Source organism: Cetorhinus maximus, chromosome 3, assembly GCF_964194155.1.
Source record: "Cetorhinus maximus chromosome 3, sCetMax3.hap1.1, whole genome shotgun sequence".
Taxonomy (NCBI): domain Eukaryota; kingdom Metazoa; phylum Chordata; class Chondrichthyes; order Lamniformes; family Cetorhinidae; genus Cetorhinus; species Cetorhinus maximus.
The window spans coordinates 104,800,674-104,824,923 of record NC_135881.1 but is presented as its reverse complement, the minus strand read 5'-3'; the positions used below and the strand labels follow the sequence as shown (position 1 = coordinate 104,824,923).

Genomic DNA, 24,250 nt, shown 5'->3' with positions numbered 1-24,250 from the left:
TGCCCACATCTCATGAAAGAATTTTTAAAAATTTAATACAGCCCACCGCAGTTGGAATCATGGCACCTGGACCCACTTAATCGTGGGAGAGGCTGTATGTCAGTCTCCTGGTAGCAGGAGAACCTCATGTAATTAAGTTGGATGTAGAAATGGGCCCATGGGGGAAACCATTCATGGTGGATTGTCAATTGGGCTCATTATTGAGCCAATTGACACCAATTATCCCTGAGTCCACTGGAATTTACAGGTGGCTCAGGGATTACTTGCCAGTGGCATGGCTTTCCCATGCCTCCAGAACGGCATAGCGTCCCTCTTTCCAAGGCATAGTGTCAGCTCGAGGGTCTTGGCATCGGGCAGGTCTGTGGCCACTGAAAGTCATCCCCGCCTTTGCTTCCAATGCCCTCCCTGTGAACGCTAGCCCATCTTCACTCACCTGGGGCCTGGGGGTCTTGGTGATCATAGGCTTCTCCCTTGGTGCATTGCTGGCAGCAGCCACCTTTCACTAGTGGTACTGTCTGTAATGCAGAGTTTCTGGCTTCTGATTGGCTGACAGCTCTCGGCAGGTGTGACTTCTGCCTCCGGAGTCCTGAATCCTGGGGAGGGCCCAGTGGTTGCCAGTTAAGTGCTTGACTGGCAGTTAATTCGGTCAGGCCTCCCCCTCAGAGGTGATGCAGGTCTGGTTCTTCAAATGGTGGGCTGAATCCACATCAATTACATTAAAATCTTTCCCATAGTCTTTCCCTATTCGCCTTCTCAAAATCCCATAGAATTTAAAAATAACTCTCCAATCTGTTTTTGTGTAGGAGTTTACTCCTGATGTCACTCAGGTGAATCTATGACCAGTTCATGGTTTAACCCTATCTACAATGGGGTTCCCACCACTGCACACACTACTTCAGCTAGTGGTGTAACCATTGCTTTGTGCATATACATTGTAACCTCTCTCATCTTGCACTTTTTAAAACCTGACATGCTATTCATCTTTCTTTATGATGCTCACACTTTCAAGGAATTAAGTATTTGTAACGTGAAGCCTCTTCGTTTTTCCGCAACCTTCAATGGTTTTCCATTGATTATATACTTCCATTCCTTGTGTTTCTTCCCAAATATATTGCCTCACACTTTCCCACATGTCACCTCTCTGCCCATTCCCCTAACATATCTATATCTTCCTGGATTTTTCTGTAGTCCTCCTTGCTGTTTACCATTCTATTTTTGTGTCATCACTTTATTTGGATATCATGCTCACTGTACCCAAGTCAAAATAATCCATTTATATCATCAAGAACAAAATGGACCTAACTCTCTCCTCTGGGGTATATCACTTTCTCCCATTTGAGCAGCACCTATTAACTGTTCATGTGGACTGCAAATCAAGTTAATCCCATGTGTCTCCAGGTCAGCAGAAGAGCCTGAAATGACAAGATGGCATGTTGCAATGTAGATTGAATAAATAATCCAAGTTGTTTCTCTTTTATTAGTGGATATGCTCGAGAACTTTATAGTCGGTATGTCCGAAACCAGGACAGTTCGGTTGTAAACAAAATGCAACAAAGGTACTGGAAGACCAAGCAAACATTTATCAAAGTGACTGGAAAGAAAGAAGATGAGCATGTCGTTGCATCAGATGCAGACCTTGACTCTAAATTAGAGGTAAAATAGTGGTTAATGTTATTTCTAATTGATTTGTATTAAGGTCAGCCATGGTGAATGCAATTTTTTTTGTTTTCAGCTTTAAGTTTGTTTTGACTTAATTGTCTTAATTGCCTCATTTTTCAAAAACACATTTTATGACTTCAACAAAAATTTATATTTAGAGTTTTTTTTAAAGTACCAAAGTACTTCAAAATGGAAAGAGATGGAGGAGCAGATGTTAAGTCATAGAGGCAGAGACTAGGAGTGACCAAAAATTTGAGTCCCAAAATGGTATTCATTATTTTTTTTTAAGATGGAGAGAGAAGTGGAGAGATAAAGTGGGTTAAGGAGGGAGTATGACAGAATAGGACCAAAGGCAACTGAAAGTTGTGTAACCATGGAGGGGCTGGGGAGAGGTTGCAAGTGATGCTAGAGTCAGGACCAAAAGATGCAAGAGGTGTTAAGAGGCTGGAGGATTCCGAGATAGGGTGGGACGAGGCTGTGCAAAAGTTTAAAGAGGACAACAAGACTCTTAAATTTAATACACTGGGAGGGGGGTGTGGGGAGGTGGTGTGGGGTGGGGAGGTGGTGTGGGGTGGGGAGGTGGTGTGGGGTGGGGAGGTGGTGTGGGGTGGGGGGGTGGTGTGGGGTGGGGGGGTGGTGTGGGGTGGGGGGGTGGTGTGGGGTGGGGGGGTGGGGGTGGTGTGGGCGGAGGGGGGGTGGTGTTGTGGGGGGGGGAAGCCAGCCAGTGTAGGTCAGCAAGTACAGGAGTAATGGGAGGCTGGTACTTAATGCAGGAGAGGAGTGTATAGTTTTCAACAAGTTGGAGTTTATGCAGATTGGAGAAAGCCAAGGAGGGTATTAGAATAATTAATTCTAGAGATGTCAAACCGAGGGAAAGAGCTGCAGTAGCTGAGGTAGGAATGGAGGTATATGTTGTGGAGGGAGTAGGAATTCTTGGTGACAGAGAGGATGTTGGCTTTGAAGCTCAGCTCCAATCAAACAGGCTGTCGAAATTTTGTTTGATCTGGCTCAAGCCGAATGGAGTTGATTTTAAACTGTGTTGATGGAACAGATGTGGCCTCCAAATAGAGTTGGTTGACTTACAGTTCAGTTAATACCGATGTTGTGGCTCCTACAAGGGCCTACCAATGGTTGGCCAAAGCGACCACTTGCTTCAGGTAGTAAATCCCCTTTAATATGCCACTTGGGGTTCTCTGACATATATAGGACCCTAAATCCCATTTTAGGATGGAGCTGGTTAGACTGTGTGCCATACAGTGTACAACAATATTGGCAGTATTGCTGAAGAGGTCCCATAAATGCATATTTTTAAAAGCTTTTATTGTGGACAGGAAGAGTCTCCAAGCCCCAAAGATATTATTTAGGCTGCTCATTTCCCAGACTCTCCCCTCCCACACCTGCCCGGACTGTCTTGCACCAAAATTGCACCATCCTATATCTGGCGAGCTTATTGGGATGCCCATTTAAACAAAGCCTGGACCTCAGAATGGTTCCATACTATAGGCTGGCAGAACGCGCAAGCTCCCATACGGCTCTGCCATTGGGCAGTCCAAAAATTAGAATATTCCTGTTTTTGCTCGGGAGAGAATGAAGTCAAGAGCAACGAAGCAAAGTCTATGACAATAGCTGAAAATCATATTTTCTATGTTTCTGATGTTTTGAATGGAAGTTTTAACTTGTATGTAAGTTAATGTCAGACAGGTGGTCTGATAGAACAGACACTGATGTAGGGTTGAGAAAGCTGGGAGGCATAGCAGACAAACGGTGGAAGATGTTCTGTGCTTGTATGTATGTATGTTGATGAAAACGAGGAGGGAATTAAGAATAGATCATTGGGAAATGCTGGAGAGGAAATAATACCCAAGTGAGAAGAGAACCTATTGGTGCAGATACCCTGGCTACGTTCAACATAGTTTATTGGCATCACCCAAAGACTGGGCAAAGGAGGTGAGGCAATGGAGGAAAATGATACAGTTGGCCATATCAAATGCTGTGGAGTGTAAGGAGACCCATGATCACAGTCACAGAGCATATCATGTGATTTTTGACCAGTAACTTCTCTGTGCTGTGGGAATAAGTCCATGAACTAAGTACAGTAATAGCCCAAACTAGTAAAATTCTGTACAAATGTAGGAACAGTTGCTCTTAACATGATTAATAATTGTTGCATAATTGTTGTATGAGTAAATTTTGCAGGGCATGTTGAGGAAGTGGTAATAAAGGAATAAATAATATTGTATTTTGATAAAATAGAAGTTCAGTTTGATATTTTTAAGATGTATTGTACAGAATAGAAATGTTATTTTAGAGCACTATTTACTTCAAGTTTAAGTCCCAGAAACAAACAGGAAACAAATTAATGTGACATAGTTAATAGCATCGTTCCCATTGGTTACTATTTCTACCAAACTACTTCCCAAAAAATAAAGCAAATCAATTCAGTTTAAACTAAATTATGACATTGCAAATTGTACTAAGATGTTCATCGCAGGTTACTCTCACTTTAATGATCTAACATTTGAAAAGGGACATTTAGCAGTGATTTACCACTAGCCCCCTTTTTGTATTCAACCTCTCTATTAAATTGAGATAAATGTACCTAGTCTCAACCCTGGTGTGGAGCCTCGCTTACCAGCAGTGTATTGGGAGTTTGAATGTAAGCCTTTCACAATTTTCACCTCATTAAAATGAGTGGCCAAGAAATGGGCGTGTCCAAATTTTTGGATATGAAATTCCAGACCAGAGACACAATTCTGTAAAGATACCTCTCGTATTTAAAAGCTATTTTTGATGGGTCAGTAAGTCAGATATTCATTTATTTTCTCCAACCTCCTCTCTAAAATTAACTTCTCTGCTGACTCATACTTTAAGTAGAGTGAGCACTCCATGATCATTTTCCTCTAAATAATGCAACTGATGTCTAAAGTATATTTTCAGTTACATAGGTAAGTGACTAATCCACTAAAATATAGCCAAAATGACATTCTCCCTATCACACAAATGAGTAATGTGGTATTTGAATTTCAGTGCCAGTGTGATGCCAGGCCCTATGTCCCAAAAACTGACAGATCATATCAAACAGCAAGTCCCAGCCGCTGTTCACAGCAGGCAAGGTACAGACCGTACCCAACCAGCCCATGATTGAAAAACTCAAAACGCTGTCCGACTTTAGTTGTGATTCCGTGATTGGACAACATTTGCTAAATAATCCTCAATATACTAAGAATTACGTTGACAACCAATTTAAAATTGTCAGTAAGGCTCGCAATGTGGCGCATTTGCGTGTAATGGAAGCTACAAATATTAATACACATGGCCCTGTTCTTTGTAGACAGAAAGAACATATACATACACTCCCACCTGTTTCAGCTAAACAAAATAAGTGACAGCCCTCCGCTGACTCATTGGTCAAGGCATTGCCCTGAGGAATCAAGCTGCATGGTTTAAATTTCAAACAATGTTTGGCAGTTAACTGTCAGTCACCTCAGTAGTGCATTCTCCATGGCAACCCCACTTGCCAACCAATCAGCACTCTCTTCACATAGAATATAAATTGTTATTTCACCCTTATAATGGTATTATTGCGAGTGCCCTGATGAGTGCAAGATGTAAAGCTTAGGTATGTCTCTTTTTTCAGCAGTACTCAAGTTCTGCACTACCAAGCAATCATTAGAACGTAATTGTGCATCAGCAGACTGGTTAAATATAAAGTGGCTGAGAAGTATTAATGGGGATTAAACTGAGTAAATTTATGTTACTTACTTCAACAGTATGGTTTTGTTCTCCTTTTTAAGGATAATGAATGATCATTCAGTGCTGTTGGGAGATTGTTCCATGATGAAATGTATTTTTTTTTTTAAAGTCCACCATTTCTAAAGGAAAAGGCAAATACAAATACACAATTATACAAATTATGATGAGAAGGAGCATACCTCACTTGTGTGTGAGATTTCATAGTGAAAGCTGCCCCACCCTTAGACACTAATTCCTTCCTAATACTTTTTGAAGTTGAAGCCCCTATAAGCTTTTTATTAATATGTGTACATATTAGAAATTTCAGCAAGTTGGGAGGAATACAATAATATAGATAACTCTGTCACGAGTTTTAAAATTTCTACACCATGTGACCAATTTTCCTGTGTCTCCACACTTGCCCACCCACTGCCCTGATGTACACTGTGTGTCTCCACTCTGAGCTGCATCTGATCTGGCTAGTAGGTCACGGTGTTGGAAAATGAAGCACACATGCAGTTTTGAGAGGCTTTCAGCTGCAGGCCTGGCTGCCACTCTCGGAGCTTTCTGCCGTTAACCTTCTAGAAAGTTCTCAAAGGATGGATCAGTTTTCGATTTACCTTGTGGTCCCTCTTTGACCTGCTGCCATGTCCCCCTTGGGCCACTGGTGCAATCCTACTGCCAGTTGTTTGATGTGTCCTGCATGTGGGCACCAACCCCTTGGATGATACAGAGAAAAAAGAGGCTGGCTGATGGGAAAGAGCCCTCCTGCCTCATTTACCTCTGAATAATGATCTTGCACCTATTGCTGTGCCCTCTAGCCTTTGCAACCCCTCAATCCCCACCCATCCCCTACCACCTCCATGACAACTCATGCACCCCCCTACCCTCCCATGCCACTTGCCTAGTATCCATGATGGGCAGATGTGGAAAAGGAAAAAAATAAACTTCTAACAATCTAATACTGCTCCCATTCATATACACTTGATCATGAGAAAAGTCCCATTCATGAAACCCATTCAGAGCTTGTAAATCTCCCTACTTGGGGAGATCTCTTATAAAAATAAACTTCTATTCAGACTCCACAAAGCTAATCCTTTAATAGGCTCTTTAAACTGACAATCAAACTCTGAATTCAGAATGCCCTGCTTCCCCCTCCCCCCGACCCCCCACCCTGTTGAAATAAATATAGATTTTAAAACTCAACCAAGCATTCATAATGACATAATAGCAATTTGGAAATATCAACAAAGACCTTTATTGAAACTGCATGAACAGATGGATTTTTTTCTAACCGACACCAGATAGCCTGTCACTCAAAGCAGTCCAGCAGAGATTTTTTAAAAAGACTCACTGACCACTTCGGCAAGCTTTCTTCATGTGTAAAGAGCAGGGAATTTAAAGAACTACAAATCATGACACTTAAACAGTACTTATCCACTTTTCAAAAGAACTTGCATCTACTGCATAAATTTGTGACTCTCACATTGAGGGTTAAGGCCCTTGGATCAGCCACGCTGGGAACTATTTAAACTCAGTGCTAAGTTCAAATGGCCCTGCCTGTGTGATTCATGCCCTCCCCCCTTCCCCAACTGGCAAAAATCGGAGCTGTCTGAAATGGAGACAGGACTTCCACATCTGGGCCCTGCATGGCATTTTTAAAGATCCGCGAAGTCTTCCTAATTATGTGAAATCCAGTCCTAAGAGTCTGTAGGCATAACCAATGAAAAATTCTGTTTTGAGACAGTGCATTTAGTGGCATAAGAATCATTCCTGGTCTAAACTGTGTTTACGGTTTGCTGTTGCAGGATTTTTCACACAAAATTCCAGGGGACTGTGTTTTGAACTAGGTGTAATAAGTAACTCATCAGACAGTTGGGGGAATTATTTTCAGGGTGATGAAGTATGTAATTTTTTTTTAACCAGATCATTGATAAAGAATTTGGATTTTTTCATAGGCGTTTGCTGACAGTGGCAGATCTGCTTTTGACCTTGAGTTATCAGAAGTTGCACAGCCACTTTTTTTGCCGTATGCTATGTCATAGCCCAAAACCAGTGACCTGCCTCAGGAAGCTTTGTTTGGCATTAGCAGCTCAACAATTGGATTCAAATGAGACTGAGGGGTTGGAGGGTTAAAGTTGTGGCTGCCTTTTCACTAGTGAAGTGGGGATCATTTGGCACCTTCTGCTGGTCGGCCACCCCACAGCGAAAATCTGTTCTGAGTACAGAATTTGTATGCTTCTAAACCTGTTGTCTATAGTAGGGGGCAGGCACAGACCTGCTCTCATGACCACATGTCCGTCCTTGGCCTGCTGCAATGTTCCAGTGAAGCTCAAAGCAAACTGGAGGAACAGCACCTCATCTTCCAATTGGACACTTTACAGCCTTCTGGACTTAAAATTGAGTTCAACAACTTCAGACCATGAACTCTCTCCTCTATCTTCACCCCTTTTTTAATCCCTTTCTTAATTTATTTTAAATTTTTATTTGCTTTATTTTTATTCATCATTGTTTTATCCCTTTTTAAAATCCCTTTTTTCTATCCTTTTTCTTTTTTATTTCAGATTTCCAGCACCTGTGGTATTTTGTGTTTATCTGCCCATGGCTTATCTCCAACCAGAACCAAAGACATTGGTTAAATGTGGGTAGAGGGACAACCCAGTGCATTTGGTTTAAGTCCCCCACTAAAAGCATTCATTTATTATCTGTGGGTATTTTAGAATATCAGCCTCATGAATGCTATATAAGGTATAAAAACAAAAACTGCTGGAAAAACTCAGCAGGTCTGGCGGCATCTGTGGAGAGAGAAATAGAGTTAACGTTTCGAGTCCATATGACTCTTCTTTGGAGCTAAAGAATAGAAATGTGATGGATATTTTTTTACTGTTTAAGAGGGGGTGGAGCAGGTGGAGAAAGATAGAAGGTCAGGGATAGGTGGGAGCTAAGGAGAGATTGACAAAGATGTCATGGAGACAAGACAAAGGGAGTGTTAATGGTCGTGGTAAAGACTAAAGAAGGTACTAATAATGGCATAAAGGTAAGAGCAGAATGTGTTAATAGCGGAACAAGATTCAGCACTCTGTGGAAGTACAACATAGAAACCAGTGACAAATAGCCCTGTGAGGGCAGGGGAGGAGGGGGTGTTGGAGGAAAAAAGGATGAAAAAAGAATAAATAAATAAATAAAAATAAAAAATTTTAAAAATTGAATTAAAAAGGGGTAAAGATGGAGGAGAGAGAGTTCATGGTCTGAAGTTGTTGAACTCAATTTTAAGCCCGGAGAGCTGTAAAGTGCCTAATTGGAAGGTGAAACATTTGGACGGGCTAGTGGATATTTGGAGGGCTAAAGGATTTTGAGTGCACTTTCTAAGAAGACATTAGAAGGAAAAGCATTAGAAGGTTTAATGCTTAGAGGATCTAAAGTATCAGTTGACTGAATAATTTAGCTCTGATATGAAAGTGCAGTTTTGTGGTTTGGAAACTGTTTAGTTCATGAGCTGTAAATGGAATTTGAAGTAGATTTTCATTAGTAGCAGCTGTTGAAGTGCAATATTTCCTGTATGTTTTTGCTGGCAAAAGCAAAGGACAGTAATAAACTTTTGTTTATAGCTGAATGGTTGAATCTTGTAGAGAATTGTGGTGTAAGTTTCAACTGAGATTGCATTGGCAACATTGGAAAATACATTTACATTTAAGTTTGAGAATGAATTATTGGACTTGATCATGAAAATATTAATTAAATACTGAGACTCGACTATAAATTTTCCATTTGCTGGTGAAGAATGAGGGACTTGAATCAGGACTAGGCTGGCTTGGAGGCCAGTAGCCTGAACCCTGTCCCATGGCGGGGAAGGTAAGGAAAACAGTAGATGTGGTGCAGTAGTTGGGAAATGTGGATATCTGTTGGAAATGAGGAATGTAAGATGTTAGGATCAGGATGGAACAGGTGGAGATTTCTTGCTGTGAAGAAATGAGATGTCAAGAATGAAAGAAGTTAAAAGTTTTTAAAATAAATGCAGAGGGTTATTAGGATGTGGAACATCCTACCTGAAACGATTTTGGGAGAAGAATTCATTTTAAAGGGAAGTGGGTACACAATTGTAAACACATGAATAGCAAAGTGTGGTTAGCTCTTTTTGACAGTCTGCACAGGTAGACCAACTGGCCATATTTTGTGCTGTAAAATCCTATGATTTCATAGTACTACGAGGGTCACAGACTTAACAGTGTGAGCACTTGTGAGAGGTAACAACATTGGGAATACAGTCTGGATTTTGACAGTACTTGGGTAATATAGTGGTATAGTAAAGTCCTGCTGTTCACAGGGGTTACATTCCTGTGAAACCTCACAAACGGCGAAATCGTGAACAATGAACATGGTTTTCCCATGGGGCTTGAATTTGATAAGTTCCAGCCATGCGAGGGGAGCATTGGTTTGGGCAGTTACTCTAAATTGTGGTGCAGTACTTATATCCGACAGAAAGGGGAGCTTCTGAACAATACATCGGTGAAGATTTCAAAATAAATACAGCCACTTCAGTTGCAACCATTCTGGTCTCTGCTCCATTATGGCTGCTGTCTCCCTGAGGAAGGAAGCGAGGGAGAAGAAACCGCGGATGAGGGAACATTGCCCGATGCGTGATTCTGTGTACAAAGTGCAAAGCACAGGCCAGGAAGTCGCACTTTACTGTATTTTGAAAGGGGATACCAAGATCTGGGAATAAAAGGACCTGGGAATTCTGAGCAGGCCTGAAATGATGGGAGAGTGATCTTTGGATCTGTGGTACTGGTTGAGAGTCTAAGACCAGAGAATTAGCAGTTTTAGGATCAGAGAGATTCTCAGGTTTTATGAGCACAGAGCAGAAGAAATGGGCTTTGGGATTAGAAAACTGAAGAGGGAAATCTCAGGGTCCAGCAAGGCCGAAGAAGAGATTTTTGAGTATTTTTTTCTGCAGGGGGCAGAGGGCCCAAGATAATGGAACTCAAATTACCATTGGCCTGCTTTGGTTCTAAAAGCCCATCCTCTTCCTACCCTTTAACAGTGCCCTCAGGTTTGCTTTAACTCATCTCTTTTATCATCAACAAGTAGTTCCTTTTATGTTCCTCCTTGAAAATATTTCTACTTAAAATTTCTACTTTGTAAAATTAGTGGATAAAAGTCATGGTCTGAATTGGCAACTTTCTTATATAAAAGTTGTGCTGGGTTGGAAAATTTAAAGCATTATTATCGGGTTTGTTTACTTATGTAGGGGGTAATTTACACTGTACCTGCTCAGTTTTCATCACATTGATTGCATAAATGTCCATAAACAAAAACAGGCCAGTGTAAACCAATTTCTAGGCTAATCTGTTCTACCCAAAACAGTGTTAGATGCAGAATGCATAAAACCTTTTAAGAGGGATGTGGATATATATTGAAAAATAGCACTTTTACAGGGTATTTGGAATGGGCGGCTGAATTGGACTTCTCTTTTAAAAAGTAACAGTGGCAGGATCAGACAAGTGTTCTTCCTTCCATGCTGTAAAGTTTTATTGCCATTGGTTTCCTGTGAAAACGCTCCCCTGTGGCTCTGACTACAAGTAATCGTTATTTAGTTAGTAAAATCGCAAAGTGCGTTACAACATTCTATTCAAAACTGTTTTGGAAATTGCTGTCAGGCTCAGTCTGATTTTAAAAATGTCAGCTGCTACTTGCTGCAACAAAATATGGAATAAAGTTAATTGTCATAAATCTGACCTACCACCAGTAGATGACACTGCAAATAGCCAATTTGTACCTTAAATCTATTACTGTAATATTAGTTAGGAATGCAAAATTTGATATTGTAATCAAACTTTTGTGAAACGTCCAGCACTAGCATACAGTAGCCACCTGATGGCACCAAGGCAGCGTCTTCCAGCACCATATACCAGGAAGCCCAAATAACAGCCAAGCTGCCCGTGCTTAATGTTCCTAACTCCACCATGTGCCGTGTGCAGAATATCACTGTCTTTAAAATTTCCTCATGTCTTCTGGGAAAGAGTCACCAGCTTCTTTACCTATACAGGTACCGGATCCCTTATTCGGCATCCCAAAATCCAGAAGGATCTGAAAACCAGCTACCCCGATGATGGCGCTTGGGGTAGCAATTTGAGATTGGCACTTGCAGAACTCTATGAGCTGCCACTTTAATTGATGTGGGAATCGATTCCCATGTCGATTACAAACAGTTCAAGTGCTGTTCAAGCAAATGTCTCTCTGCAATTCTAGTCTTTGTTAGCCCTGGTTTCAAGTCAAAAAGGCCAGCAGGAAGCCATGTGGCTGGCAGGAGTGCCAAGAGAAAGCATTTGTTGCTGAATATTTAACAGAAAGTGGAGTTCCAAAGCGTCTAGAGAAGGACGCCTCGGTGAAAAAATTAAGTGAAGAATATGGTTTTGGTACATCGACCATTTATGATTTAAAGCAAAAGGAGAAGTTACTTAACTTTAATGCTGACAGTGATCTGCCCAAATTAATGGAGAATAGGAAAGCACACTAGCAGTCAAAGATGGTCCATGTAGACAAAGTGTTACTAGGGTGGATCATGCAGCGTCGAGCAAAAAATTATCCTTTGGATCACTTCATTATCATGGCCCATGTGAAAGTGTTCCATGAAGGGATGGGCCTAATGACACTATGTGAATACTCATCAGGACGGTATAACAAATTTTAATAATGCCATGATGTACATCTACTGAAAGGAGGTCTCCTTATTTAAGGAAGATGTAAATGCATTAGAAGCAGTTCAGAGAAGGGAATGAGCAGGTTTTCTTATGAGGGAAGGTTGGACAGATTAGGCATGTATCCACTGGAGTTTAGAAGAGTAAACTGCAACTTGATTGAAAACATTTAAGATTCTGAAGGGCCTTGATGGATTGGATGTGGAGAGAATGTTTCCCCATGTGAGAGAATCTGGAACTAGGGGTCACGGTTTAAAAATAAGGAGTGGCTCATTTAAGACAGATGAGAAATTTTTTCTGAGGGCTGTCAGTCTTTGGAATTCTCTTCAAAAGACAGTGGAAGGGAGAGTCTGAATATTTTTAAGGCAGAGCTAGATAGACTCTTGATCAACAAGTGGGTGGAAGGATATCGGGGGAAAGCAGGAATGTAGAACGGAGGTTACAATCAGATCAGCCATGATCTTACTGACTGGGAGAGCAGGCTCGAGGAGCCGAGCAGCCTACTACTCCTAATTCGTATGTATGAAGCTGCAGAGGCATACTTGGATGAATTTTCCACGATAATATCAGAAGTAGGTCTAACAGCAGAACAAGTGTACAGTGCTGATGAGACCTCATTATGTTGGAGGCATGTTCCCAGGAAAACCTATGTAATGGTGGACGAGAGCACCAATGGAACTCAAAGATTTTAAGGAATGGTTTACTGTACTTGGATGTTCAAATGCAGCAGGTACGCTCAGGTATAAATTGCTTGTTGGTAAAAGCCAGAATCCTAGGTCTTTTAAGGGGATTTTTCAAGGGCCTGTTGAGGATTCTGAAAATTGACAACGGTGCTCCAGTTCGCCTCCAATTCACACAGTGAAATATGCAACATGGTCATGAATGAGAATAAAGAGAATGAGAGTGATAATGATGACGATGAAAAAGGTGCATTGGATAAACAGGATAAAATGCTTATTGACAAGTGCATAAGCATTATGGAGGAATTGATTTGTGGGATGGAGCAGAAGAGCTTCATTACAGGGCAGCATGTTATGTGGGTCTACAAAAAAGGTGTTCCTGAAAGAAAAGCCCACATACTTGGAACAACTTAAGCTTCAGGACATCTTTAAAAGAGACACGATGGAGCCTCAACCTTTAACTCCCCCAGCCTGTGTCTGTACACCAGCTACCACCCTGACGTTCCTTCTGATGCTGACTCTTCTTCAGTTGAGATGTAATTTAAGAAAATGAAAAAGTAAAACAAAAGTAAATAAAGAAAACTTTTTATTATCTTTTTCTCATTTTATTTCATGTATTGTAAATGCACTGTACATGCTAGGCCTAGGACCCAAAATCCATAAATTCCCCAAATCCAGCACATGTCCAGTGCTGAGCTTCCTGGATACAGGGTCCAGTACCTGTATAAGGAAATTGTGCAGGATATCCATCATTCCCTGGTTGTCCAATTGCTCATCATCATTCCTGCCTTTCAATGATCCATTGTCTTTCTGCTTACTTCAGTGCACTTACTGAAGTCATTATGTTGTTTTATGCAAACGTACTCTCATAGTCTACTTTTGCTTGTACAGCCTTTTTTAACCATCCTCATCCTCTTATACTGATTTCTGCCAACCACTGAAGTTGAAAATTTGTACTTGAGGAACACACTTTATTTGCACAGTGCCACACATATTGGAGATGTAGCTGAGGAAACTCAATGGAAGTCAGGTATAAAGGACAGATAAGTAATAAAAAGGTAGAAATGTGACATCTAGCCATGGTGGAAATAGTGTGACAGGACAAAGTATTTGTGGGTGACTGAAGAGTAAATGCACATAAACTCAAGATTTAATTTATTATTGGTAAATTACCCATGACTTTGTTCATGGTGAGTCAGAATATGATGGTTCCTTTAGATGTGCACTCAATGTAGGGTCTTGTTCAGGTATTTGCATTGCTAGGCAAGGAAGGTGGGTGGTAAAGTAGGAAGAGAGACACAATGCATCTAGGAGGGAATCCTTGTTCCCTTGCACTTTCATGTGAATGCTTACCTGCCAATGTCTCCTCAAACCCCTTGTGAACAGCAAGACATGATATTGATGAGTAGCAGTTGGCATCAGTGAATGGTGTGGGAATATAATGATGAGGTTGGGTATATGGCTTTAGAAGGGCAACAAGGGAGTAGGTGTTGCTGTGTTGATGAATTGAGTGGAAGTAGGAATCAAGTGGCCTGTAGTATTTTGGGAGATAGTGATGGAGGGTTGTATTAGTCTTGATCCTACATACACCCCCACTTGCCTTGCATCTATTCCTAATTCCTTTTGCCTCTCCAAATATCCGTTCCATTTCCCATCTTCTCAACCTTCTTGTCTTGTCCTTGCCTCCCACTACTTCTACAACATTATCCGCTTCTCTTCAGCCCATACCCCTCCATTCCTTTTTCTGTCTGCCCCTCATCATTCTCCTGTACCCAATTTCTATGAAAATAAATGAACACAGAAAATGCTGGAAATACACAGCAGATCTGGCAGCAACTGGAAAGAGAAACAGAGTTAGGCTGAGGTTTTCTGGCCCCATCATGGCAGGACCAGCCATGAGAGATTTGGCAGTCCAGCCAAACATCTGTTGACTGTCGGTGGGACCGGACGATCCTGGTGGCAGGCAGGGCCAGAAAATCCCGACCTTAATGTTTCAGATCGTGACCTTTCATCAGAACTGGGAAACATTAGAAATGTAATGGCCTTTATGCAGGTTAAGTCAGGGAGGGTGGAAAAGATCAAAAGGGAAAGTCAGTGACAGGATGGAAGATGGGAGACATTAAATGACAGGAGTTGGGGCAGCGCCAAAGGGAGTGGTAATGGGACAAGTAAAGAGACAAAAGATGGGTCCAGAGGAGGTGTGAATGGCCGAATTATGAACAGCTGCCACGGAAAGCATAGCAAGAAAAACAAGATTTGCACGTGCAAAGAAAAGTAAACAAAATGGGGGAAGCAAAGATTATGGTCAGAAGTTGACAACTCCATGTTGAGTTCAAAGATGAGGTATTGTTCCTTGAACTTCATTAGAACACCGTAGTAGGCTGAGGACAGAGATGTCAATGCCAGAGCAAGGTGGAGAATTAAAATGATAGGCCCCCGGAAGCTTGGGGTCATGTTTGTGAATTGAATAGAGGTGTTCTACAAAGCGGTCACCCAATCTGCATTTGGTCTGCCCAATGTAGAGGAGAGTGAATTGTGAACAGCAAATACAATCTGCTAAATTGAAAGAAATATGTGTAAATCATGGTTTCATCTAGGAGTATTTGGGGAGAGATGAGGAAAAAGGGCAGATGTTGCATCTCCTGTGCTTACATGGAAAGGTGTCATAGAAAGGGGATGGGGTGTAAGGGTGATTGAGGAGTGGACTGGGGTGCCACAGAGGGAATGCTCCCTTCAGAGTTCTGACAGGGGAGGGGAACATGTGTTTGGTGGTGTCATCCTGCTGGAGGTGGCAGAATGGTAGGGAATTATCTGTTGAATGCAGAGGCTGGTGAAGGGGAAGCTGAGGACAAGGGGTACCCTATTGTGATTCTAAGAGGGAGGAGAAAGGGCAAGAACAGAGGTGCGGGAAATGGGTCTGACATGGTCAAGGGCCTTGCCAACCATGGTGGAGGGAATCCTCAATGGATTCTGCTAGGTAGAGGTCAGTATGCCAGACAACAACCTCAAAACCTTTGTTGGCAGGTCTGATAATGTTGGTGTTGGACCTGTGAGAATGGAGTGCAGCAAATTCAGAAGGAGACAGCTTATAGTGAGCCAGGGGAGCAGAGAAATTGACACAGTTGATGTCACGCCTAATTGCTCTCAGTCCCTTGAATTCCCCCCCCCTCCTAGGCAGCAACATTATTCACAAAAATATAATGGTGAGAATTGCATCATTCAGTATGCTTACCATCTCCTAAAAGCTAACAGTTGCCACTTTTTTTTAGGGGTAAGATGGCTGCAGTCAGAGAATGATTTCAGAAACCAAGTTCACAGTGGATGGGCGAGTGTTCCATGCCATTGATATTCATGATAGAAGCATCAGCTGATGTTCAGATTGCAGCCAGTGCATATTGCTATGTGTTTGCTGGCACATATAGATTTACAATCAACATACTGATCCCAAAAACCATAATAGTGTTCAGCAACTGTCAGAAATGGCATTGCAATCAATCTTTGCTGGTTATAAAACTCTGAGGTGTCCTACTATAATGCAGAAATGGATAAATGGCTTGGACATTCTCCAACATATGGGCCTGGATCGTGTCCATTTGGTAGTTCAGCTCTGACCATTTCATTGATCGTGGAAATGTGATGACCGAGCATTTGTTTGGTTAGCAGTGCACCTGCTTACACCTGCTGAAGAGGTCATAAACGGTAACCAAAGCTTATCAGTACAAAGGAAGTTGTCTTTCTACCCTGCAGCACCAGCCCCAAATCCTGAAGGTATCATGCTTCTTAAGCATTCTTGTTAATTTTCCAACCAATTGGTACCACAATGGGTTGACTACCTATGTTTCTTTCTCTTGTGTTTGTAAACATAGCCATCCTGAATATGATGCCTACACTAGATGTACTGTGTTTTTTTTTTCATAGAATATATATCCTGATGAACACAGATCTGAGAAGTTAACTGTTTCTCTCTCCATAGATGCTGCCAAACCTGCTGAATATTTCCAGCATTTTGATGAGATTTTTAGCAGCTGCAGCATTTTGCTTTCGCACTTTTTTATTTGGGGGAAAAATGCAAATTCAATAAAAATTACTTTGAAGTCTATCCCAAAATTTTCTGCAACTTTGATTTGAAAAGTTTCACAACAGGATTCAGTCAAAGCATGGATTAAAGCATTCAGCCAAGCAGTGAGCACACCTTTAAACCTAATATATTTAGGATGGGACCAATGGCAAATTTATAGCATCTGGTTTTGTCATTAATCTGTGGACAATAATGATAACCTGATTTTGATACCTCAGCTAGCCAATATAGGTGTTTTGAGATTATTCTCATCCTTAGTGAGCAACCAACAGTGGACACCTTTGTGGCAAACCTGTCAGCTATTATCCTTTGCAAAGTTTCTTGTTATGGCCCTCTGCTTATTGTTATGTCCTCATCATATGCAATTGTGTTAATCCTGCTTGTTTTTGGTATTTTGTTTAGATATTCCATTCCATTCAGAGGACATGTATGGAACTTCTGAAGGTCATTGAACAGTACCAGAAACGGATTTGTTGTATGTATTTTATTTACTATTCTGTATACAAAATTTAACTGATTTCATTACATTGATGTTCATTTATGTTCCTATTTGTGCTTTGTCTAAAATTTCGAACTGAAGGTTACAGGGAGAGCTTACTTATTTTTGAAATATTTTTGTAATTAAAATTATAATTCAATGTAAGTGGTAATTTAGTAAAATAAACTTGATAGAAACAAAAGGTTGTTTAGCCTTTTGAATTTGTTCTAGTGTTTGATTAGGTCATGGCTGATCTGTACCTCAACTCACGTTACCTGTGCATATCTTGTCTGACCTCAAAATTTGGATTTGGTGATATTCTCCTTGACTGATTTCCCAAGACTGGGGACGTTAACTGTGCAGAGTGGGGTACCAGTACAGTCCCTACCAGCAAGTAAGAGCCATTCACACCAAGGATGGAATATTCTGCAGGACTGCCCCTGCAGCATTAGAAGAGGTGGGAGGTCACTTGAAAGGGCAGAAGAACCTTGAAGACCAGTTACAATTTACTGATGACCTCTGCTGAGACTGAAGCTTTCAAAACTTGATGGATTGAGATGATATGGAGAAAGAGGAGCATTACTAATTATTTTTCTTTCTGTCAGCCCAAGGCAACTGTGGCCATTTTTTTTTTGCTGCCTAGTAAACTACAGAGATCAGGATTTGAACCTGGGAATCATTCAGAATCAGAGGTGGTGCATATATCCACCAAGTTAATACAGACATGTATTAGAAGAGAAAAGATGAATGTCAAGAGTGTGATTTTAAAAAGAAAAATAGGTATTTATAGTAATTATGGTTTTATTTATTGTGTAATGTACCTTTAAGAATAATACTTGTTAGGAAAGATCACATGACCTGTAGTAACCAATAGGAGGGTAGCGCGGACTACCTCAGCGGTCAGTGTAGAAATAGAGTTGGAGTTGAAAGCACACGTTTAGTTGCTGCTGAGTATATTCTAAATGAACTAAATGTTTCCACTTGGAAAGTTGTCTGAAGATGAACTCTATTACTAATAGTACAACTCAGCCATCCTACAACAGTATTAATGCTTCCCATCTTAAAATTCTTCCATGAGAGGAGCAGTTTAGGAGGATGTAACTTTAGGAGGCAAAGCCATTGAATGAAATATAACTTCTGTGATTTTTTTTTTTGCTTATGTAATTGGCTTAATGTTGGATGTGTGATAGATTTTGGAGCCCAAAATCAGGCAAAATCATCATGGTTTTGTGAAAGGGAAATGGTGTTTGACAAATTTATTACAGCTCTTTGAGAATGTAACAAGCAGAATGGATAGTAGATGTAATGTATTTGAATTTCCAAAAGGTTTTTGATAATGTGCACAAAAATAGGTTACTACACAAGATAAAAGCTCATAGTGTTGGGGTTAAGATAGCTAACAGGAAATGGTCAGGATAAACGGGTCAATTTCAGGATGGCAAACTGTAACTCGTAGATGACATAGAGATAAATGCTGAGTCCTCAACTATTTACAATCTACATTAGTGACTTGGCTGAAGGGACTAACTGTATTGTAGTCAAAATTTCTGATGATACAAAGACAGGTAGGGAAACAAGTTGTGAGGAAGCTACAAAGATTCTGGAAAGGGATGTGGGTTAAGTGGGTGGGCAAAAATTTGGCTGATCAAGTATAATGGGGGAAAATGTTTGATTGTCCACTTTGGCAGGAAGAATAGAAAGGCAGAATATTATTTAAATGGAGAGAGACTGCAGAGAGTAATTAGGAAGGCAAATGGAACGTTGGCCTTTATTGCAAGAGGAATGGAATATCAAAGTAGGGAAATCTTGTTGCAACTGTACAGGGCATTGGTGAGATTGCACCTAGAGTACTGTGTACAGTTTTGGCCTCCTTACCTAAAGAGGGACATACTTGCATTGGAAGCAGCTCAGACAAGGTTCGCTAGGCTGATTCCTGGGATGAAGGGGTTATCTTATGAGGAAAGGCTGCGCAGGTTGGGCCTATACTCGTTGGAGTTTAGAAGAATGAGGGGTGATCTTATTGAAGCAAATGAGACTGAGGGGGCTTAACAGGGTTGATGCTGAGAGGATGTTTCCCCTCAGGGTGTTCGGGGTGTTCAGGCACAGAGAACTAGGAGATATAATTTAAAAATAAGCGGTTTCCTATTTAGACGGTGATGAGAAATTTCTTCTCCCAGAGGATCATTCGTCTTTGGAGTTCTCTTCCACAGGGAGCAGTGGAGGCCAAGTTATTGGATATATTCAAGGCTGAGTTCAACAGATTTTTGATCTGCAAGGGAGTCAAAAGTTATAGGGGACAGGTAGGAGTGGAGCTCATGCCACAATTGGATCAGCCATGATCTAATTGAATGGTGGAGCAAGCTGAATGCCCTACTCCTACTCCTATTTCTCATGGCTCAGGGCTAAACTGGGCACCAAGTGAGAGTCAGCCTCTCAGTAGGCACTTCCTTTTAGCTAAGGGAAATAATTATATATAATGGATGAAAAGGGAGAGTAAATGCAAAACCTAAGTTTTGAGTTGTGATGAAATTATACATTTTGGTTTTCCTTTCCAGTTTTGTCTCAGGAAGAAAATGAGTTGGGACGATTTCTCAGATCACAGGGTTCACAGGATAAAACCAGAGCAGGGAAAATGATGCAAGCATCTGGAAAAGCACTATGTTTCTCCTCACAACAAAGGTATTAAAAGTATTCCAAGGAAATATTCCATAGCATATTTAATAGTCTGGTGGTGGACTGGGTAGGTGAGTTGCATGGTGCATGAGTAGGAAAACAAATTTGACTCCCCGACTCCTTCAAATGCATTGAATTCACAACCTGGTCTAAGCTATCAGAGTATTCTTCTAAAGTGAGTGAATGTGAGCTGTTAATATTAATCTCCTAGTGGATGCCTTTAGATCAGCATTGCCAAAGACCTGGAATCATGTTACCTGTCCAAATCGCTAACTTGATATGGGTGTAATGCACATGAGGAACGGGAAAATATTATGTTAGAAGTAAAACAATTTCTCAACCTAGTAACTGTAGCTACATGGCTAACACAAATATTGCTCTTGAATTCCTGATAAGTTGGATGAGTTTGTGTCCAAGGCTTTTAACTTATTTGCCTTGGTTATAAATCATTTCTTTATTCTGCATAAAACACTAATTTGCTAAATGAGGGCCTCTTTTAAGTATTGTATTTGCCTCTGAATTACCACCTGTTTTATGGTGGCTTTTGGGGAATAATGCAGGGCAACATGTTATTAATCTCAAATCTGTCACTGAAAAACTGAACATGGGTAATCATACCAAAAAATGACCAGTTCCCTTTTAAAACCTATTGAGGCCTTATTTTACCACATAGAAATGCGGTCAAAGGGCTATGCCCAACTTCCCGCACCCATTTCCTCAAACCCATCTCATAATTATAATGTAATTGATAGTGGAAACTTGTGTACTGTTACTGGCATTTGACATCCATTTCATACAGGTTCATGGAGTGACTGAGCAGGATTTGTACTTGCCCATATGGCAAATCTTTTAATTTTACTAACAAAAGCAAATCGTCCATTCCTTTAACATTCCAATCACCTTATGCAAAACATTAGTGATCACTGTCTAGGAAACTGGTATGACGTGTTCATGATGTGACAAAACACCATTCCAACCCTCTTGAGTCAAATCCATGTATGAGGATGGGTGATTGGTGCAAGACTTTGCTAAACAGGAGTTAAAGACATTCTGAAGTCTCATCTTAGATGTCTCGATAAATCTGCTGGAGCCCTACAAACTCACCTGTGTGCACAATGGGAGTCCAATGAGGAAATAGGAACAAGATAGTAGTGGGTGAATATTCAGCCCTAATTGTACAGCATATTATGGTATGAATAACAATTTTAAGTGCTTATCTGCATGTTGTGTTATTTTGGAATATATTATTTGCCAGCACAAATTGGAGGTTAATGCTGGTATAATTATGAATATTACAAGGTTAATTAAGGGATGTCAGAATATTGATGAAAATTTGTTTCTGAATTTTCAGTTTTCTGTCCTGCTGGGTGTAATTTATTTTTAATCTCCTTCCTTTGTGTTTATCCAGTAGTGCTGACTTGGCTTTAAAATCTGCTTTCATTGCACCTGCCTCGCTCACCTGCAGCTCTTCTTTCTAAATCTGCACTGCTTTTTGTTGTTGCTACTCATCTCTGATTTTAAATCTCCATCACTTTTTTTTTTTTACTAACTTGTTTCCGATTCTGCCTTGTGCTAGATTTCCTTCCCAAATTTTCTTCCATGCCTGTTCCATTCTGACCATGTAATTTCTATACTAAAATAATGGGATTCTAACAAATCAAAATGTAAGGGAGAAACAGGAAGTGAATATGTAACAAATGGCCTAAATAAAATAAAGGAAAATAAATTTATGGGACATAAAATATATTTCCCAATTATTTTCTTGTTATAACAAGCTGCTGTTTGTTCCCAGTGTCTTGATTTCATTTTGTAACAACAACAGCAGCTAAATCACTGAAATGGGGAGGGAAATATATAGCGCTGCTTCTCTTTTGAGTATTGATATAGAAGTAAAAGCACTAATCTGCTGTCATTTAATGCTTTAGGTTGGCACTCCGCAGTCCTTTATGTCGACTGTACCAGGAAGTGGAAACTTTCAGGTACCGTGCCATTTCTGACACCTGGTTGACTGTGAACCGAATGGAACAGTCTCGCACAGAATATCGGGGAGCATTACTGTGGATGAAAGATGTTTCTCAGGAATTGGACCCTGATATGTATAAGCACCTTGAAAAATTTAGGAAGGTAAGAATAATATATTTTGATGAGATCTTTTGTGACCACTTTTGGTCAAGGGTTACAATTAGAAATAAATACTGGCAACGTAAGATATTTTCTATTACTGCACAATTTGCAGAAATGCATACTCAGAACCCTGATTTTCCCAAAATCGTGAAGTTGTGTTTTTTTCTTAAATCAGTGACATGTTTTGGAGTTTTGATACATTAGATTCTTAATTGTATTCTTTATACTGGCAAAAATGTAAGAGTTCATGCACTAATAGTGGCACACCTGCTATATTGCAGCATTTTCATTACATCCAGGAATTTGTTAACCTATAATTGTGCTGCACAAAAATTGTTTAAAAAATCACAACAGTGTGTCATGCCACAAGTCACTTGCTTTAATTATTGACAATAAAACCTCTTTAGCACAGCGTCTATTATTAATTAACTACATAGAGTAACATAGAAATTGCAACACAGAAACAGGTTGTCCACATGATCTTCAGTGCTAATCCCATTTCCCAAGCCTGATCTATGTGCTCATCCTGTTCTAAAGCCTCATTATCTACCTTTCTATCAAACACCCATCTAACCTTAAATGTTGACCTGTTCACTGCTTCAATCACTAACTCTGACAGTTCATTGTATGACCTCACAACGGTCTGTTAAAGCATCTCCCCTGCTCTCTGTCCTAAATATCTTGCATTTAATGATGTTTCTGATGTTGTACCCATGTCCCTACTCCCCCAGCCCGCTTTCTAGATCCCTCGACAACTGGTAACAATCGATTTAAATGAATCTCGTCTAAGGTTGTCTCAACACGGGAATGGACACATTCCTGGAGGTTTCATCACATGACCCTCAACTGCCTGGACCGAACAGCAATTTTTCCTATTTCCAATGTTTTTTATAACTACAAAATAAACAAGTACAAAAGAGAATGACTAAAGCACCAAGAGTCCAATTTTGTTCTAAAAATAGTGGTGAAACTAACAGTGCTCACCATTATTTACATGAAAATTGGACAGCAACTTACAGTGAACACAAATGCACAGTTATACATGGAAATCCAAAAGTTACTGCCTGAGTTGTCCTGCCCCTCTAAAATTTGTGCATAAATGGCATCTCACCGTCTGACTCCCCACTCAACTATGCATCTTGCCTCTATGTGTAAATCCCCTTTTTGGTCCCTAATTGGCCCTACTCCTCCTCTTACCATTGATTTGCTTATATGATTTGGGATTTCCTTTTATGTTAGCTGCCAGTCTTTTTTCATAATCCATCTTTGCTTCTTGTATTTGCTTTTTCACATCCCTTCCTTTTGTATTCAGCTTGGTTCTCGATTGTATTTGCTACCTGATACCCCTTTTTCTTTAACTTAATTTCTATCTCATTTGTCATCCAGGGAGCTCTCGATTTGTTTGTCCTACCCTTCCCTTTTGAGGGAACATACTTTGACTGTGCCCAAACAGTCTCCTCTTTGAAGGTAGCCCATTGTTCAGTTACTGTTTTTCCTGCTAACCTTTGGTTCCAGTCTATCCGGCCCAGCTCCATTCTTGCCCCATTGAAGTCCGCTCTCTGCCAGTTGATTATTCTTACTCTGGATTGACAAATATCATTTTCCACCATCGTCCTAAATCATATGATACAATGACCACTGCCCTCTAAATGTTCCCCTACTGTCACTTGATCTACTTGGCCCATTTCATTCCCAAGAGCCAGGTCTAACAGTGCCTCCTTTCTCGTTAGACTGGACACATACTGTTGTAGGAAATTCTCCTGAACATAATCTAGGAACACTTGTCCCTCACTGCCCCTTACACTACCACTATCCCAGTCTCTATACGGGTAAATAAAGTCCCCCATTTTAACTACTCTATGATGTTTACACCCCTCTGTAATTCCTTGCAGGTTTGTTCCAAATCCTTCCCGCTAGCTGGTGGTCTATATATTACACCGAGCAATGTAATTGCACCCTTCTTATTCCTTAGCTCTATCCAGATCGATTCTGTCCTTGAATCCTCTGACACATCCTCCTTCTCCAGTACTGCAATACCCTGCTTAACCAAAAACGCCACCCCTCCTCCATTTTTACCTTTTCTAACTTTTCTGAACATCTTATAACCAGGAATATTCAACACTTTGGC

General features: G+C 40.6%; 1 protein-coding gene across 12 annotated transcripts in view; it reads left to right on the top strand.

The window, feature by feature from the left end:
* ica1 (islet cell autoantigen 1) overlaps positions 1–24,250 on the top strand; it is a 223,194-nt gene that overhangs the window by 23,126 nt on the left and 175,818 nt on the right. For 10 of the 12 annotated variants that reach the window (XM_078538805.1, XM_078538804.1, XM_078538800.1 and 7 more), the window contains exons 3-6: positions 1,482–1,653; positions 17,250–17,322; positions 19,881–20,004; positions 21,924–22,122. In XM_078538805.1, coding sequence (XP_078394931.1) covers positions 1,482–1,653; positions 17,250–17,322; positions 19,881–20,004; positions 21,924–22,122 — 568 coding nt within the window. The remainder of the gene's footprint in view (positions 1–1,481; positions 1,654–17,249; positions 17,323–19,880; positions 20,005–21,923; positions 22,123–24,250) is intronic. The other 2 variants (XM_078538806.1, XM_078538807.1) reach the window with 1 other exon arrangement.